This window comes from Giraffa tippelskirchi, chromosome 5 (assembly GCF_054371585.1).
Source record: "Giraffa tippelskirchi isolate mGirTip1 chromosome 5, T2T-mGirTip1v1.2.pri, whole genome shotgun sequence".
NCBI lineage: Eukaryota > Metazoa > Chordata > Mammalia > Artiodactyla > Giraffidae > Giraffa > Giraffa tippelskirchi.
The window spans coordinates 179,320,095-179,337,237 of NC_137279.1; the positions used below are offsets into that span (position 1 = coordinate 179,320,095).

Genomic DNA, 17,143 nt, shown 5'->3' on the forward strand with positions numbered 1-17,143 from the left:
TAGGGTAGGAGGGAGCAATGGTAAGGAAAGAAGTCTTAAGCCTTAAGGGATATTTGGTTTGAAAAAGCATGGAACACAGCATCTGGTGTAAACAAACACTCTTACTGAATGAACTTTACACCTTGGTTATTTCGGATTAAGTGGGGGAGGCAGAATAAGAACAGCTTAAATGAAATGAACAAGATAGGTGTCTCAAGATTAGTGTGGTTATCATATTGTCACTATCCAAGCTTCTCTATCTTATTGCTTTGTCATTTCTGAGTCAGATCTCATGGTCCAAAAAGGCTGCCCTAGCCACTGTATCAACATTCCAGCCAGAAAGGAGAAGAAAAGAGAAGGAGAAGGGCATATTCTGGAAGTTGCTCATACCTGACCTCAAGAGAGCATCAGAAATGTGGTCTTTTTTAAATTTTTCTTTATTTATTAGAATATAATCACTTTACAATGTGAAATATGATCTTTGTTTGGGGGGAATCCATGTGCCCAAATAGAATTTGGAGGTTCTCCCACTAAGGAAGAAGGTGAGGATGGATATCAGGGACAATCTGCAGTCCCAATAATGGCCTGTTGAAGTGGAGGCTACAGGAAAGAGAAGAGCCAGAGATGATTCTCGAGAGTGTGGATGGAGGACAGGGTGGGTCTTCCCTGAGGGGGTGCCCAGGAGGAGGACCAGACTGGGGAGAGTGGGATAAGGTCAGGATGGACATATTGGGGTCATCCTGGGTTGACATCCAAGCAGAGGAGGCCCAGGTAAATGGGCCAAGCCCTCAGTAGTGAGGTCTAGACAGAGAACAAACACTTGTTCTTGAGTTACTAGCATATCCATGGTTGCCATAGGGATGATGATGGTGAGTCATAGAAGAAAGTGGCCAAGGACAGAACACAGACATTTAAGAGACGGGAGGGACGGAGACTGAGAAGAAACAGCTGGGCAGGCAGGAGGAGAACAAGCAGAAATGCCCCGAAGGCCGAGGGTGACACTTCCTGAAGCAGGTGTGGTAGGCAGTGTCTAATGCTGCTAAGAAGTCAGGTGAAATGAAGGCTGAAAAGAGGCTGTTCAATTTATTAACCAGAAAGTGAAAACTGACTTTGCCAGAGCAGCTTCAGGGTAGCAGAGCAGCTGGTCAGGCTGCAGGAGGTCAGAAGGAGGTGGGAAAGAGGAGGAAGTGTCCACAAAGTCCATGACTTGTTTAAGTCATCTCTTTGACCTCAGTGTTTTCTCAAGCGACCGAAGTCTGTCTGGGTTTGGCCCAAACGGTTCCAGCTCCAGATGGGGGTGTAGTACCCCATGTGCCCAGGAGGTGGCAGCACCACACCAAGTGACACCACCTGAACCAGCAACACGGGGCACATACCAATGTATTTTCAGGGAAATAAAAGTTAGTTCCCTGAACCCTGAAGCTTTGGCGGGGCGGCGCGGGGAGCGGGGGAGCGCCGGGGGCGGGGGGCCGCCGGTGGGCGGGTCACCGTCTTAGATGAGGGCCTTAAGCAGAGGAAACTGAATGGAACTTTGGGTTCAAATCCTGGCTCTAGCTTACTGGCTGTGTGACCCTGAGGAAGTCCTGCTTCCTGGTTGGCAAGGTAGGGATGATAAATAGCTTGAATATACCTCTGGGGCCACCGGGAATCGCTAAAGGAGTATGGTTGTGTCTGGAGGTCTTGTGGGCAGATCCAGGGTAGGAGTGGGCCAGGGGGAACAGGAGGAGGAGCTGATGAAGGGAATCCAGACTAGATGAGCCCAGGATGGGGGTAGGTGGGTGCAGGGAGGGTAGGCAATGGTGTGTGTGGTTCTACAAAGACTGTGGTTTTGGAGTCAGGAAAGCTGGGTTCATATTTTGCAGTTGGGGTACCAAGGTTCATAGAGAGGGGAAATGACTTTCCCAGGGTCACACCCCTCAAACAGGCAAAGCAGAGGCACCACAACCAAAATTTGGGAAAGAATTTGATGTCTAATATATTTTTTAAAAGCACTGAAGTTGTACCATGGGAAGAATCAGACTTCTGGGAATTTTCTTAACCACGATAATGTGGTTCTGTGTTTCCTACACTTGGAACTTCTGATGGTGTCTCTCTCCTCTGATCCCTGTTTGACCCTCCCGTTCTGAGAGCACCCCACATCTGCTCCTTCTTCCCAGAGATGATATGAGAGCAGGTTAAAGACCTGAGAGGAGGAAGGCCACCCAAGGACAAGCCTGGAGGTCAAGAGACTTGGGCTCAGTTGTGGGCTCAGCCCTGATCTACTGAGCCTCAGTTTCCCCATCTGCAAGATGCGTCTGTTGGGCCAGCCTAGCGGCTGGGAAACTTGGCAGCTCTGATTATTTTCTGAAGGTTCTAGTTTCCACTTTGAGCTTCCCTGCCTGCCCCCTGAACAATCGCTCCCCCTCAGTGTTGTCACTACCCCATTTCCTTTTCATTTTCTTCATAGCTCTTATCACTCTCTGAAATTATCTTCTTTTTTGTTTATTTTCTGTCCAGACAGTAATCTACTGTCTACTCCATGTGAGCAGGGGCTTTGTGAGTTTGGGAGAGCCTCTTTGACCTTGGCACCTCAAATAGTGTTTGGCATGTGGTAGAGATGAACAAACAGTTGTAGAATAAAGGAGCGAAGGGCAGACAATACAACCCATCACTCTCTAAGGCAAGTCCTGGGGTTGCTGTTCAGCTTTGCCAGCCCTCTCTCTCTTTCTCTCCCAGATACACTGGCCCTAACTACTGGGCTCTGTGGTGGGGTGTACTGGTCCCAAAAGTCCAGCCTCCCTCCCGGCTCCAGGCTGACACTGCAACAGCAAGCCAAAGTCTTGGTGAACACGCAGTGTGGCCACGGGGACACATAACAGGGGTTAGGAGCGTTCCCACGGGGAAGACGATGGATTCCAGGTGACCTGCTTCCCTCCCTTCCCAACAACCAACATTTCTTAATCACCTCGTGTCCAGCCTTGTGCGGGGGGGGGGGGGGGATGGTGATGGCCGTAGAAGAGGAGCAGGTGTGCTTCTTGCCCTCCAGGAGCTGAAGTGACACCCAGGGAAGGGGCAGCAGAGAAAGGGTCATGAGATCCAGGAGAGGAGCTGAGGAATCCAGTGGGAGTGAGGGTCAGATGGAAGTGCAGATCCCACTCCAGTTCTGAGCAGGCAGGGCAGCCTGCATTTCGGGCCTCAGGACCCTCCACCCATGGTGTCTGTTCTCCAGCAGTCTCCACCCTTTCTTCCAGGAAATTCTCCATGTGTCCCATCCACTTTATAGGCTGTGTACAAAAAAGAGAAAGAGAGGAGGTGTCTGGCACCCAGAGAAGCCATTTGGGACATAAACAAAGATATTAGTGTGTGTGTGTGTTAGTTGCTCAGTAGTGTCCAACTCTGCAATCCTACGGACTGTAGCCTGCCAAGTTCCTCTATCCATGGAATTCTCCAGGCAGGAATACTGCAGTGGGTTGCCATTTCCTTCTCCAGGGGATCTGCCACACCCAGGGATCGAACCCACCTCTCCTGTATTGCAGGCAGACTATTGACTGAGCCACTAGGAAAGCCCAAAGATGTTAGAGCAGTGTGTAAAAAACATTCTGTTTTGTGATGGATAACGAAAACCTCCACTAGCTGTATTAGTCGGGTCTTGCTGTGATAACGCTGTGAAACAAGCAAACCCCAATTCTCAGGGGCCTATAGAATCAAAGATTACTTCATACTCCTGGGTGTTAGTTAGATCAACTGCAGTTCAGCTGATACTTGGGCCAGGCTGGACTCTAGCTTTGAATCTGGCTCAGGTCTGCTCCAGGAGTCTGCATTCTGGACCCAGGAAGAAGGAACAAGAGCTATCTGAGTCTTCTCATGCGGGAAGAAGGAAGCACCAGGAGGTCTGGCAGACTTGCCATGCCTCTTTTGGCTTTACCTTGGAACAAATACACTGTCCTTTCACCCAATATTCCACTGGCCAGATTAAATCCCATGGCCAAGTCCAAGGTCAGTGTGGTAGTAGAGTGGAAGCTGTGCAGCTCAGATCCCCTCTTAAAGGCCTATACACTCCTTCTCCAGCAGTTGGGAGTCTCCACTGCTGGCTCACAACTGTCAATCCATGGGAACTGTCTCATCTAAACCCACGCCCCTTCCAGGGGCTCTTGACCAGTGACTGGCTGATGCATAGAAACAAAAGCCAGCCTCCTTCCCTCGATTTGGCACAATCTGAAGAGCTATCTGAGCTCCGAAGCACCTGAAGATCTGAAGATGCCTTGCTGAGATCACATTGCACATCAGCTTCTCCCTGTGCCTAGTCCTGCCTTCCTGACTTCCGTCAGATGAATCTCCTAAGAACACTCCCTGATAAACCTTCTGCACACCAGTCTCATGAACAGTATGAAAAGGCCAAAAGATATGACACCGGAAGATGAGTCCCACCAGGTAGGTGTCCAATATGCTACTGGGGAAGAGCGGGGAAATAGCTCCAGAAAAAATAAAGAGGCTGGACCAAAGGGGAGACAGCGCTTCGTTGTGGATGTGTCTGGTGGTAAGAGTAAAGTCTGATGCTGTAAAGAACCATACTGCAGAGCAACCTGGAATATTAGGTCCATGAATCAGGGTAAATTGGATGTGGTCAAATAAGAGATGGCAAGAGTGAGCATTAACATTTTAGGAATCAGTGAACTAAAGTGGACAGGAATGGGCAAATTTAACTCAGATGACCATTATATCTACTACTGTGGGCAAGAATCCCTTAGAAGAGATGGAGTAGCCCTCATAGTCAACAAAAGAGTCCAAAATGCAGTATTTGGGTGCAATCTCAAAAAACGAAAGCATGATGTCTGTTCATTTCCAAGGCAAACCAGTCAACATCAAAGTAATCCAAGTCTATGCCTCAACCACTAATGCCAAAGAAGCTGAAGTTGAATGGTTCTATGAAGACCTACAAGACCTTCTAGAACTAACATCAAAAAAAAAAAAAAAGATGTCCTTTTCATCATAGGGGACTAGAATGCAAAAGTAGGAAATGAGAGATACCTGGAGTAACAGGCAAGTTTGGTTTTGGAGTACAAAATGAAGCAGGGCAAAGGCTAACAGAGTTTTGCCAAGAGAACACACTGGTCATAGCAAACACCCTCTTCCAACAACACAAGAGAAGACTCTACACATGGACATCACCAGATAGTAAATACTGAAATCAGATTGATTATATTCTTTGCAGCCAAAGATGGAGAAGCTCTATGCAGTCAACAAAAACAAGACCAGAGCTGACTGTGGCTCAGATCATGACCTCCTTATTGCCAAATTCAGACTTAAATTGAAGAAAGTAGGGAAAACCACTATACCATTCAGGTATGATATAAATCGAATCCCTTATGATTATACACTGGAAGTGACAAATAGATTCAAGGGATTAGATCGGGTAGACAGAGTGCCTGAAGAACATGGACAAAGGTTCACACCATTGTACAGGAGGCGGTGACCAAAACCATCCCAAAGAAAAAGAAATGTAAGAAGGCAAAGTGGTTGTCTGAGAGGCCTTAGAAATAGCTGAGAAAAGAAGCAAAAGGCAACGGAGAAAGGGAAAGATACACCCGTTTGAATGCAGAGTTCCAGAGAATGGCAAGGAGAGGTAAGAAAGCCTTCTTAAGTGAACAATGGAAAGAAATAGAGGAAAACAATAGAATGGGAAAGACTAGAGATCTCTTCAAGAAAACTGGAGCTACCAAGGGAACATTTCACGAAAAGATGGGCACAGTAAGGACCTAATAGAAGCAGAAGAGTTTAAGAAGACATGGCAAGAATACACAGAAAAACTATCCAAAAAAGTCTTAATGACCTGGATAACCATGATAGTGTGGTCATCCTGGAACCAGACATCCTGGAATGTGAAGTCAAGTGGGCCTTAGGAAGCATTACTACGAACAAAGCTAGCAGAGGTGACAGCTGAGCTATGTCAAATCCTAAAAGATGATACTGTGAAAGTGCTGCACTCAATATGCCAGCAAATATGGAAAACTCAGCCACAGGACTGAAAAAGGTCAGTTTTCATTCCAATCCCAAAGAAAGGCAATGCCAAAGAGTGTTCAAACTGCTATACAGTTGCACTTATTTCACATGCTAGCAAGGTAATACTCAAAATCCTCCAAGCTAGGCTTCAACAGTATGTGAACCAAGAGCTTCCATATGTACAAGCTGAACTTGGAAAAGGCAGAGGAACCAAAGATAAAATTGCCAATATCTGTTGGATCTTAGGAAAAGTAAGGAGTTCCAAAAAAAATCTATTTCTGTTTCCTTGACTATGCTAAAGCCTTTGACTGTGTGGATCACAACAAACTGTGGAAAATTCTTAAAGAGCTAGGAATACCAGACTACCTTACCTGTCTCCTGAGAAACCTATATGCAGGTCAAGAAGCAATAGTTAGAACCAGACATGGAACAATGGACTGGTTCAAAATTGGGAAAGGAGTATGTCACGATTGTATATTGTCACCCTGCTTATTTAACTTCTATGCAGAATTGTTGTTGTTGTTCAGTTGCTTAGTCGTGTCCAACTATTTGCAACCCCATGGACTGCAGCATGCCAGGCCTCCCTGTCCTTCACCATCTCCTGGAGCTTGCTCAAACTCATGTCCATTGAATCAGTGATGCCATCCAACCATCTCATCCTCTGTCGTCCCCTTCTCCTCCTGCCCTCAATCTTTCCCAGCCTCAGGGTCTTTTCCAGTGAGTTTACTCTTCACATCAGGTGACCAAAATATTGACGTTTCAGTATCAATCCTTCGAGTGAATATTTGGAGTTGATTCCCTTTAAGATTGACTGGTTTGATTTCCTTACTGTCCAAGGAACTCTTAAGAGTCTGCTCCAGCATCACAGTTTAAAAGCATCAATTCTTCAGCACTCAGCCTTCTTTGTGGTCCAACTCTCACATCTGTACATGACTGCTGGAAAAACCATAGCTTTGACTATATGGACCTCTGTCGGCAAAGCGATGTCTCTGCTTTTTAATATGTTGTCTAGCAGAGTACATCATGAAAAATGCTGGGCTGGATGAATCACAAGATTGCCAGGAGAAATATCAACAACCTCAGACTTGCAGATGATACCACCCTTATGGCAGAAAATGAAGAGAAACTAAAGAGCCTCCTGATGAAAGTGAAAGAGGAGAGTGAAAAAGCTGGCTTAAAACTCAACATCCAAAAAACTAAGATCATGGTATCCAGTCCCAACACTTCATGCAAATAGATGGGAAAAAAGTGGAAACAGTGACAGATTTTATTTTCTTGGGCTCCAAAATCACTCCAGACGGCGACTTCAGCCACGAAATTAAAAAACGCTTACTCTTTGGAAGAAAAGCTATGACAAACCTAGACAGCATATAAAAAGCAGAGGCATCTCTTTGCCAACAATAGTCTGCCTAGTCGAAGCTATGATTTTTCCAGTAGTCATGTACATGGACAAAGTCATGTACATGGACACCATTGTACAGGAGGCGGTGACCAAAACCATCCCAAAGAAAAAGAAATGTAAGAAGGCAAAGTGGTTGTCTGAGAGGCCTTAGAAATAGCTGAGAAAAGAAGCAAAAGGCAACGGAGAAAGGGAAAGATACGCCCGTTTGAATGCAGAGTTCCAGAGAATGGCAAGGAGAGGTAAGAAAGCCTACTTAAGTGAACAATGGAAAGAAATAGAGGAAAACAATAGAATGGGAAAGACTAGAGATCTCTTCAAGAAAACTGGAGCTACCAAGGGAACATTTCACGAAAAGATGGGCACAAGTCATGTACAGATGTAAGAGCTGGACCATAAGGAAGGCCAAGCACTGAAGAACTGATGCTCTTGAGTTGTGGCGCTGAAGAAGACTCTTGAGAATCCCTTAGACAGCAAGGAGATCAAACCAGCCAGTCAATCCTAAAGGAAATCAATTCTGAATATTCACTGGAAAGACTGATGCTGACACTCCAATACTTTGGCCACCTGATGTGAAGAGCCAACTCATTGGGAAAGACCCTAATGCTGGGAAAGATTGAGGGCAGGAGGAGAAGGGGGCGACAGAAGATGAGATGGTTGGATGGCATCATGGACTCAATGGACATGAGTGTGAACAAACTCTGGGAGATAGTGAAGGACAGGGAAGCCTGGCATGCTGCAGTCCAAGGGGTCACAAAGAGTCGGACACAACTTAGCCACTGAACAACACCAGTCTCAGAATCTGTTTGTAGGAAAACCACTGTAAGACAGGTAGGGTGGTATCCTCCACCCAAACGTAGCCATGGTGATGTGAGGAAGGAAGGCAGCCTTTTGGACAAATAATAAATCTGCTATAACAGTTAACTCATCTTGGAGAAAGATCGGGTTTATTTTGGCTGCAACAAAAAGGTGGCCACACACTCAATGTATGTGTGGGTGGCGGGGTGGGGGTGAGAACTGAGGCCACATCTGAGAGGTCATCATTTTTCAGTTGCATTGATTTTATCTTATGTGTTGGGGTCCCATATAGATTATATTGTAGCAAGGGTTCTGGGGCTTTAAAAAAGGGTTCTGGGGCTTTTAAAAAAATAGGTTTACAAATCACTGGGTTCCATGATATCTGGACATATGTCTGGATCTGTCCAGCTGGGATAGAGCAAGCTCCAGAATAGATCCTCAGCTCTGTGCACCTGCGGCAGAAATTTCGGGGGCCAGGTTGGCAGGTCACATCCCCGCTCCAGGTATTAGGAACTGATTGTGACCCCCATTCCAAATCCATAGATTGAAGTCCTAACTCCCAGTACCTCAAAATGTGACTATATTTGAAAATTCGATTTCTCAAGAGGTTACTAAGTTAAAATGAGACTGTTAGGGTGAGTCTTAGTCCAATATGACTTGTGTCCTTATGAGAAGAGATTAGGATACAGACATACACAGAGAGGTGAACAAGTAAAGACACTGGAAGAAGATGTCCATCTACAAGCCAAGGAGAGAGGCCTCAGGAGGAAACCAATCCTCTGACACCTTTATCTTAAACTTTCAGCCTCCAGAACTGTGAGGAAATATATTTCTGTTGTTTAAGCCCCCACATTGCCATCTGCAACATTTGTGACGGGAGCCCCCAGCAAACCGCTTGTAGCAGCCTTCAGGACCCTCTTGCACACAAGAGGTGTGAAAGGGAGAGAGATACCCCTCTCGAGGGAAAATAAAGAAGATTTTTCAATAACTGGAACTGTCCAAAGTCCAGGAAATAGTTTATCCAAATCGGGAACTATGTAGCATGATTTTCTATGATCAGCACAAGTGGTGGTCCAATGGTTAAGAATCCATCTGCTAATGCAGGGGACACAGCTTTAATCCCTGGTCAGGGAAGATCCCACAGGCCGCCAAGCAACTAAACCCAAGCTCCACAACTACTGAGCCGACACTAGAGCCTGTGCTCTGCAACGACAAAAGCCATGGCAATGAGAAGCCTGCGACTAGAGAGTAGCCCCTGCTCGCCCCAACTAGAGAAAGCCCGTGTGCAGCAGCAAAGACCCAGCACAGCCAAAAGTTAATTAATAAATAATTTTAAAAAACTGTAACAAATGCCAAGCACCCCGGATCCCAGTGAGCTGAGCCCTTGCAGCATGGCACTCCCAGGCTGCTCAGTACAATTTCTGAGCTGGAGTCTCCACGGGCTGTTTCATTTCTGCTTTTGTCCTCCTGTCATGTGAAGAAGCTCAGGCTAACCTCCCAGAGGATGAGGAGCCCCCTGGAGCAGAGACAAGCCATCCTGCCTGTGGGCCAGCCTGGGCACAGATAGCCAGTACTGAACCCCAGACACATGAATGAGGTCATCTTAGAACAACCACCCCCCATCAAGAGGCTAGATGATTGCAACCGCATTAACGATCCCAGGTGAGATGAACAGAACTGCTTAGAATTTGAGACCAACTCAAATTGCTGATCCACAGCATCAGACAAAATAAAATTGCTGTTTTGAGCTATTGAGGTGTAGGGTGAGTTGTTACCTAGTAATAGATAAGTGACGTGTGTGCTAAGTTGCTTCAGTTGTGTCTTACTCTGTGCGACCCTATGGACTGTAGCTCACCAGGCTCCTCTTTCCATGGGATTCTCCAGGCAAGAATACTGGAGTGGATTGCCATGGCTTCCTCTAGGGGATCTTCCTGACCCAGGGATTGAACCCGAGTCTCTTGTCTACTGCACTGGTAGGCAAATTGTTTACCACTAGTGGCACCTGGGGAGCCCAGATAAATGACACATCAAACTAAAACCACCTGTTCTCAAGGCCATATTTGATGACAGTTTGGGCACTCCCGTAGCCACCTGCAAACCCTCCTTGCTGAGCCAGGCAAACTTACAAGAGTGGAGTGTGCACTGGGTAGTTGTACACCTGTTTCCTCCAGGGGCTGGATGACCTCAGGGCCCTAACTGGGTCTCCTGTGTCTGATTATCCTGTGCATTGTGCTGAGCCAGGGTCTAACATACAGCAGGTGCTTCAGACACATTTGTTCAGTTAGTGAAATTCCATGGGACTTGTCCAGGTTACCAGCATCTCCTGCTCAGCTTACTGCAGAAATCTCCTAACTGGTCTCCCTGCAGCCAGGCTTGCTCCCTCAGATTCATCTTCCATCCTGGGAAGAAAACTGTCTAAAATTCAAGTCTATCCTGGTTTGATCTCTGGTCAGAATCTTTGACTGACTCCCCACTGCCCTCATGGTTAAGTCCTATCTCTTTGAAATGACTTGTGAATCCTATAAACCTTGACTCCTGCCTCATCCTAAAGTGCCATCTTGTGCCACTCTCTCCCTTTCTCTCTGGGCCCAACCAGGGATCTCTTTCTCCCCTATTCATGTACCACTCTTTTTGGTGCCACTGGGCCATTACACATGCTATGCTCTCTAGCTGGAACATTCACCATCCCCATTCCCATGCCTGGTTAAACTCTACTCACCTTTCAGGACATTGGGTTGCCCACTTTACCTGGAGATGTAAAGACATCTTGAGAGATGACAAGAAGTATGGATCTGCCAGCAATACCACTCCTGGGCATATATCCAGGCATATGGATATAATTCAAAAAGATGCATGCATCCCTATGTTCATAACAGCACTATTAATAATAGCCAAGACAACCCAAATGTCCACCAACAGATAAATGGATAAAGAAGATGTGGTATATATATGCAATGGAATATTACTCAGCCATAAAAAGAATGAAATAATGCCATTTGCAGCTACACAGTTGGATCTAGAGATTACCATACCAAGTGAAGAAGTCAGAAAGAGAAAGACAAATACCATTCAATTAGATGTGGAATCTAAAATATGACACAAATAGATTTATCTATAAAACAGAAACAGACTTACAGACACAGAGAACAGGCTCGTGGTTGCCAAGCAGGAGGGCAAGGGGCAGTAATGGATTAGCAGTTTGAAATTAGCAGATGAAAACTATTTTACGTACAGGGTGGATAAACAACAAAGTCCTATTGTATAGCTCAGAGAACTATATTCAATATTCTGAGATAAACCATAATGGAAAAGAATATATGTATATGAATCAATTTGCTATATAGCAGAAATTAATATAACATTGTAAATCAACTAGACTTCAATTTAAAAAAAAAGAAGTGTGGATATACACTGGTTTCTAGACAGTGGCTCAAGGTTTGGCTAGATGGTCAGGGACTCAGAAAGCACAGAATTGGTGGATTGCAGACAAGGAAGACTCAGGAAGGGATATTTAGATGGACCTTCGGAAATGGGTAGAGGGTGTGAATGTAATTCTATACCAAGGAAAAGTCTTACCAAAGAGCATCCATGGCAAGGAGGCTGTAGATAATCTATGGCTAAGACAGCACATCCCATGGTTGTCAGTCATTCTCACTCTGGAGACCCTCCAGTGCTTGCTCAACATACCCTTGTATAACTTAGGTAGTCATGGCAGCAAGAATGAAGACTGCTTATGGGTTCAATGATATGGACTTGCCTTACCAAGGCTGGTCTGGCTAATGTCACACTGTATGTCCAACCAAACATCAGCAGGAACAGGTGCTGACTACCCAAAATATCACCATTCTGCATGGATTCATCAAGTCACCTGGTGCCAGGTTAATTCTACTGGATCCTTTCTTGATGGAGGGGGCAGTGGCTCATCCTCACTGACACAGCCAGCATTGGCTCCAGGAATCAAAGGAAGGTGAGAGTGGTGTCTCTCACAATTACACAAAATAACCCTCAGTATTAATTTCCTGCAGTTGTCATAGTGAAAGTGTTGGTCGCTCAGTTGTGTCTGACTCTTTGCAACTCCATGGACTGTAGCCCGCCAGGCTCCTCTGTCCATGGAATTTTCCAGTCAAGAATACTGGAGTGGGTTGCCATTCCCTTCACCAGGGGATCTTCCCAACCCAGGGATCGAACCCCAGTCTCCTGCATTGCAGGCAGATTCTCTACCATCTGAGCCACCAGGAAGCCCTGTAGTTGCCATAACAAATTACTATAAACTTGGTGACTTCATACAACAGAACTTACTCTCTCACAGCTCTGAAGGCCAGAAGTTCAACATCAGCCTCACTGAACCTAAATCAAGGTATAAGCAGGGCTGCACTCCTCCAAGATTATGGGAAAGAATCCGTTCCTTGACTCTTCCAGCTTTTGTTAACCGCTGGCATTCCTCTACTGAGGCCACATTACTCTGGTCTCTACTTCTGTCTCCTGTGTGTGTGAGATCTCCATCTGCCTCTTTCTTAAAAGGACACTGGCAATTGGATTTAGGGCCCCTGGATAATCCAGGATAATCTCCCCATGTCAAGATCATTAACTTAATCATATCTGCAAAAATCCTTCTTCCCTTATAAGGTAACATTTTACAAATTCCAGAGATTAGGACCTGATATCTTTGGGTGGGCATTATTCAGGCTACTATACCTACTCATGCAACTTTTGCTTCATGTTCCCCCAGCATTGGCCTCTGTTAGTTTGGAGGTCTCAGTTCTCAAGGGAAGGGAAGCAACATAGTTTTCATTGAATTGGAAGTTGGAACTTCTAACTGCCCACATTGGGCTTCTCATGCCACTCAAATAACAGGCAAAGAGAGTCAACATGCTGGCTGCCTGACTGGTCCTCATTACCAACGGGAAACTGGGGTGTCACTACACAGCAAGGGCAAGGAAGACTATGTCTGGGACCCAGGGAGTTCTCAGCGGTCCCCTTGCATAAAAGTTAACAAAAAGCTATGGCATCCAAAACTGTACAGGACCACTGAAGCTTCAGACCCTTTATGAATGATTCTTTGGGATCATTCCACCATGTAACAAATTCTAGCTGGCTGAGATCCTGGTCAAGGACAAAGGGAACACAGAAGGATAGCGGAAGAAAGAATATATTTACTCAATTAGTGAAGTATATATAATAGATAAAGAGAAACACTTGATTGAACGTATCTATGTATCAGCTATGGCACTGTGACCAGCTACCAGAAGGGGTTCTATTGCATCAAGGGGCCTGTGTGTGTGTATGTGTGTGTGATATTTAGTGTTTTTCTCCCCTCCCTTCTTGTCCCTTAGGATTTAATTTAAAGTTTGTAGGCAAATTCTAACTTTACAGTATACTCTTTAATTGCAGGCATAATTGTGACTGAATTAGAGTAATTAACATCACCCAAATATGGATTCCATGACTAAGTCCTGGAGCTGGGTATATCTATTGGATGGTAGAATTTCTTGTGTTTATTTCCAGGGAGTAAGTTAGGATCTCCATTTGCATGCAGGAAGTGTCACTAGATGGAGGTTCAGACAGGTGTGGATGGACATGTAGGGATACCGAGTGTCCCAAGGGTTGGACGGTGCCAGTTATGAAGCTATTGCTTTTCGTTCCAGATGCAGCCTTCTGTACTCTGCTCTGTGAAACCGGAGCTGGGACTCTGCAAACCGCATCAGCTTTGTCAGCGAGCTTTGATAACTAGGTGCACTGGGGAAACACAGGAATGCAGAAGTGGAGATTTTCCTTCTTCCTTTGCCTTCTCTTCCTTCTAACCTTATTTACAACAGCCTGGTAGCCACAGCTGCTCCCAGCCCTCAGCTACTTTTCTGCACTCCCAGACAAGCTTCACTGTATCCCCTAGGAGGTACTAACACCAGCCAGACAGCACCCCCACTCCAGACCTCTGAGCTCTAGCATTATAGGGCTCCCCCAGTCAAGTCCATAGGTTCTGCCAGCCTCAACCTCTTCCCTGCACTCCTGCAGCTTCAGGAGTGGGATTTGCTTCCTGCAGTGGCTCTCTTTAGGTTATCCTGGGGTTCTGTTTGTTCTTTCAGTCTGCCTAGATCAGTGTAATCCATTCCCTATAGCAAATTCCCTGTGTAGAAAAATCTAGGGTAATTTCTGTTTTCCTGACTGGACCCTGACTGATACAAACTATTAGGAAAGTGGTACTCATTTTTCACTGGGGCACTGAACCAAAAGAAAGTTAATTTGGAAGTACCAGGGGTCATCTTGAGAGGGCAGCCTGCCTAAGAGGAGGGCTGAAACAGAAGACAGCTCCCCGACACATTTAAGCACCCAGATCTAGCTTCACATGAAGCCAAATCTATTTCCTGGGCTTTTTAGTTCTCTGGGCCAATAAACTTTCTTTCTTTTATTTTTGCTTAAAACATATCAGGTTGCATTTCTTTTGTTTACAACCAAGAGTCCTGACTAATCCAAATCTCCTCACCCCCAGCCCCAGACCAGGTGCCCCACTCCACAGACACTGAACAGCCAAGACCAACCACCTCCTACTGAAAACTTTAATGAAATCAATAAGTTAATAAGTTAACAAAGTGAGGTACTTGCATATCCGAGAACCGGGTTGGTGGAGAACCTCGATCGTGGAAGGAGGGAGGGCTTCTTCCCAAGTCTCCCTTGGTCATGGGACGATCCCAGCCTCCTGCCCCTCTCCACAGCTCTGTCTCTCAGGGGGCAGAGGTGTGGCTCTCTGGGGACAGTGTAGCGCGGGTGAGGTGAGCCAGGACAGGCTCCATCCAGGGCATGATGGTCACATGCAGAGGGCATGTGGGGGCAGGGGCTGGGCACCACGGGGCTGAGCAAGGTCCAACCCCAGCCCTGGCGCTGGTGCATGCAGGTCCCCGGTCATGAGATGCAGGCAGCTGGGCCTGAGCCCCTTATTCCCTGGTGCCCCACAGAGGGTCACCATTGATCACTCCCCATCACCCTCCTGCTACCTGCATTGGCTTTGCAGAAGAGGGACAAAGCTGTAGGGATACCAAAGAGGTGCTGGGGGCCTGAAGTGGATGGGGGCTTATGCGGTAAGGAGGCTGCCAAATCAAGTGAAGAGGGCTGGCTAAGGAAGGAGGGGGAAAACAGTGCATGTAAGCGCCATATGCGCAGCTGGTGCCTGATGAATGGTACTTGCTTGACGTATTATTATTCTCTCTGGGAGTTACAGCGACTAGGAGCAGCGCAAGCCTAGATAGAAGCGGGCCTGACAACCACCCTGGGGAAGGGCCTGGGGGCTTTCCAGGGCTGTCCAGATCCCAAGAGGCCTAGCCTTGAGTCGTGCTGTGGGGATACCAAGGAGGGCCCTTAGGGGCAGGCAGAGGCAGCAGTTAGGGCTCCTGGACCTGTGAGGAGTAAATCTTCTTGAGAAAGGGGAGCTGGTAAAGCTCTGGGGTGGGGCCTGGAGAGACCTGGGGTCACGTGAGAGCTCCCTCTCCTACTTGGATGGGGTTGGTAGAAATGGACATCACCCTGCAAGACCAGGCCACTGGCCTCAGCTGCAGAGACCCAGCAAACGCCGAGTGGCTCTGTGCTGAATTCTCCAAGTGTAGGTAACCGTGTTTGTCAGCGTGAGTGTTGAGAGGCTACCTGCGTGTCTGGGGAAACTGTAGGGACATGTTTGTGTGACCGTGGGAGCACTGTCTGGGAGATTTGGGGGCAGAACACAGACAGTTATGCTGTCAGAGGTGTCTAGGGCCAGAGGGGAGTGAACATTGGCAGGAAGAGGGAGCCCCTGGGAGTGGACACCTGCAAATGGGAAGAAAGGCCCAGGGACTGCCCTTGGGGAGGCAAGGGAGAAACAGGCCCCATGCTGGGAGGGGAGAAGAGAGGTTGATAAGCCAAAGATCAGGGATGGGGGTCATAGCCAAGCAGCCTGAGACCAGCTACAGCTGGGGGCCCATCTCCCAGGGCGGGAGGGGCAGAGGGACCCCATGGGGGTCCCCAAAGTTGCATATTTAACATAGTTTGCATATATGGTGCCCACCTGCCTGGCGGCAGGCTCCTGTGCTTGTGGGTACCTGTGTGGGCACCGTGGGCCCACCCCAAAGTGGAGTGGGGTCTTGGCAGGAAGGCTTCCCTGCTCTGTCCGAAGGGCGGGCCAAAGACCTCGCCTTGCATAGCTGGAAGCTGGGTCAGGGCTCAGGGCCCCAGCGCCCTGCTCCCACTCCAGGGGCAGTGCCCCTGCCAGGCAGGCCCTGTCGGGCCTTGATGGAATGGGCAGGGCACTGGGGGGGCCCAGAGGCCGCTGGGCAGCCGCCGCTGCTGCCCTCCATGCGGCCTGGCATCTCACGCTCCTGAGGCGGGGCGGGTCGCTGGCACCCACGTCGGATATCTCGCCCACCCAGGCAGCTCAATACTGCATGTGGCCTCTCTCCCCACGAGGGAGTGAGTTCAAGTAAGAGAGGAGTCCGGAGGCCTCAGAGGGCGGGTCCGAGCGCCAGGCCGAGGGGCTGGCCGTGTGCTGTCCCGCCCCTGAGAAGACCCTCAGTCCATGTTAGTGCTGGCTGAGCGGGAGATGCTGAGCGTCTGTGCGGAGACGGAGATGTCCTCGTGGTCCACAGGGCTGTGGTAGTCGGAGGTGATGTCGGGGTCGAAGAGCGGCACTTGTACGGTGCCCAGGCTGGCCGAGGGGCCAGAGCGCAGGCAGCGCGAGTAGAAGCCCAGCAACAGGTCCAGCTTGTGCTCGATGGACTGCACCTGGGGGCGGGGCGCGGCTGGAGGCGGGGCCTGGCCGGGGCTTGGGGGCGGGACGCGGCCGGGGGCGGGGCTTGCCCGGGGAGGGTCGCATCTGGGAGGCGAGGCTCCTCCGGGAGGAGGTGCGACAGGAAAGGCGAAGCTCGGCCGGAGGGCGGAACGAAGCTGGGAACCTGGGGTTTATTCCCATCCACCCACCCCCCCCCAGCAACGAAATTTAGTTGTGACGGGTTGGGATAGTCCAGATGA

The 17,143-nt window shown here is 48.0% G+C and overlaps 1 protein-coding gene and 1 long non-coding RNA gene across 3 annotated transcripts in view; one reads left to right on the plus strand and one right to left on the minus strand.

Annotated features, from left to right (window-relative positions):
* The first annotated feature begins 899 nt into the window (after nt 1-899).
* Nucleotides 900-14,574, plus strand: LOC145507421 (uncharacterized). Its single transcript, XR_014054842.1, has 2 exons — nt 900-993; nt 13,801-14,574. It is a non-coding gene; the product is annotated as an uncharacterized LOC145507421 (long non-coding RNA).
* Nucleotides 14,575-14,698: 124 nt separating this feature from the next.
* KCNQ4 (potassium voltage-gated channel subfamily Q member 4) overlaps nt 14,699-17,143 on the minus strand; it is a 56,541-nt gene continuing 54,096 nt past the window's right edge. For both annotated transcript variants that reach the window (XM_081493901.1, XM_081493900.1), the window contains one exon: nt 14,699-16,897. In XM_081493901.1, the coding sequence (XP_081350027.1) occupies nt 16,685-16,897 (213 nt within the window). In that variant the 3' untranslated portion in view covers nt 14,699-16,684. The remainder of the gene's footprint in view (nt 16,898-17,143) is intronic.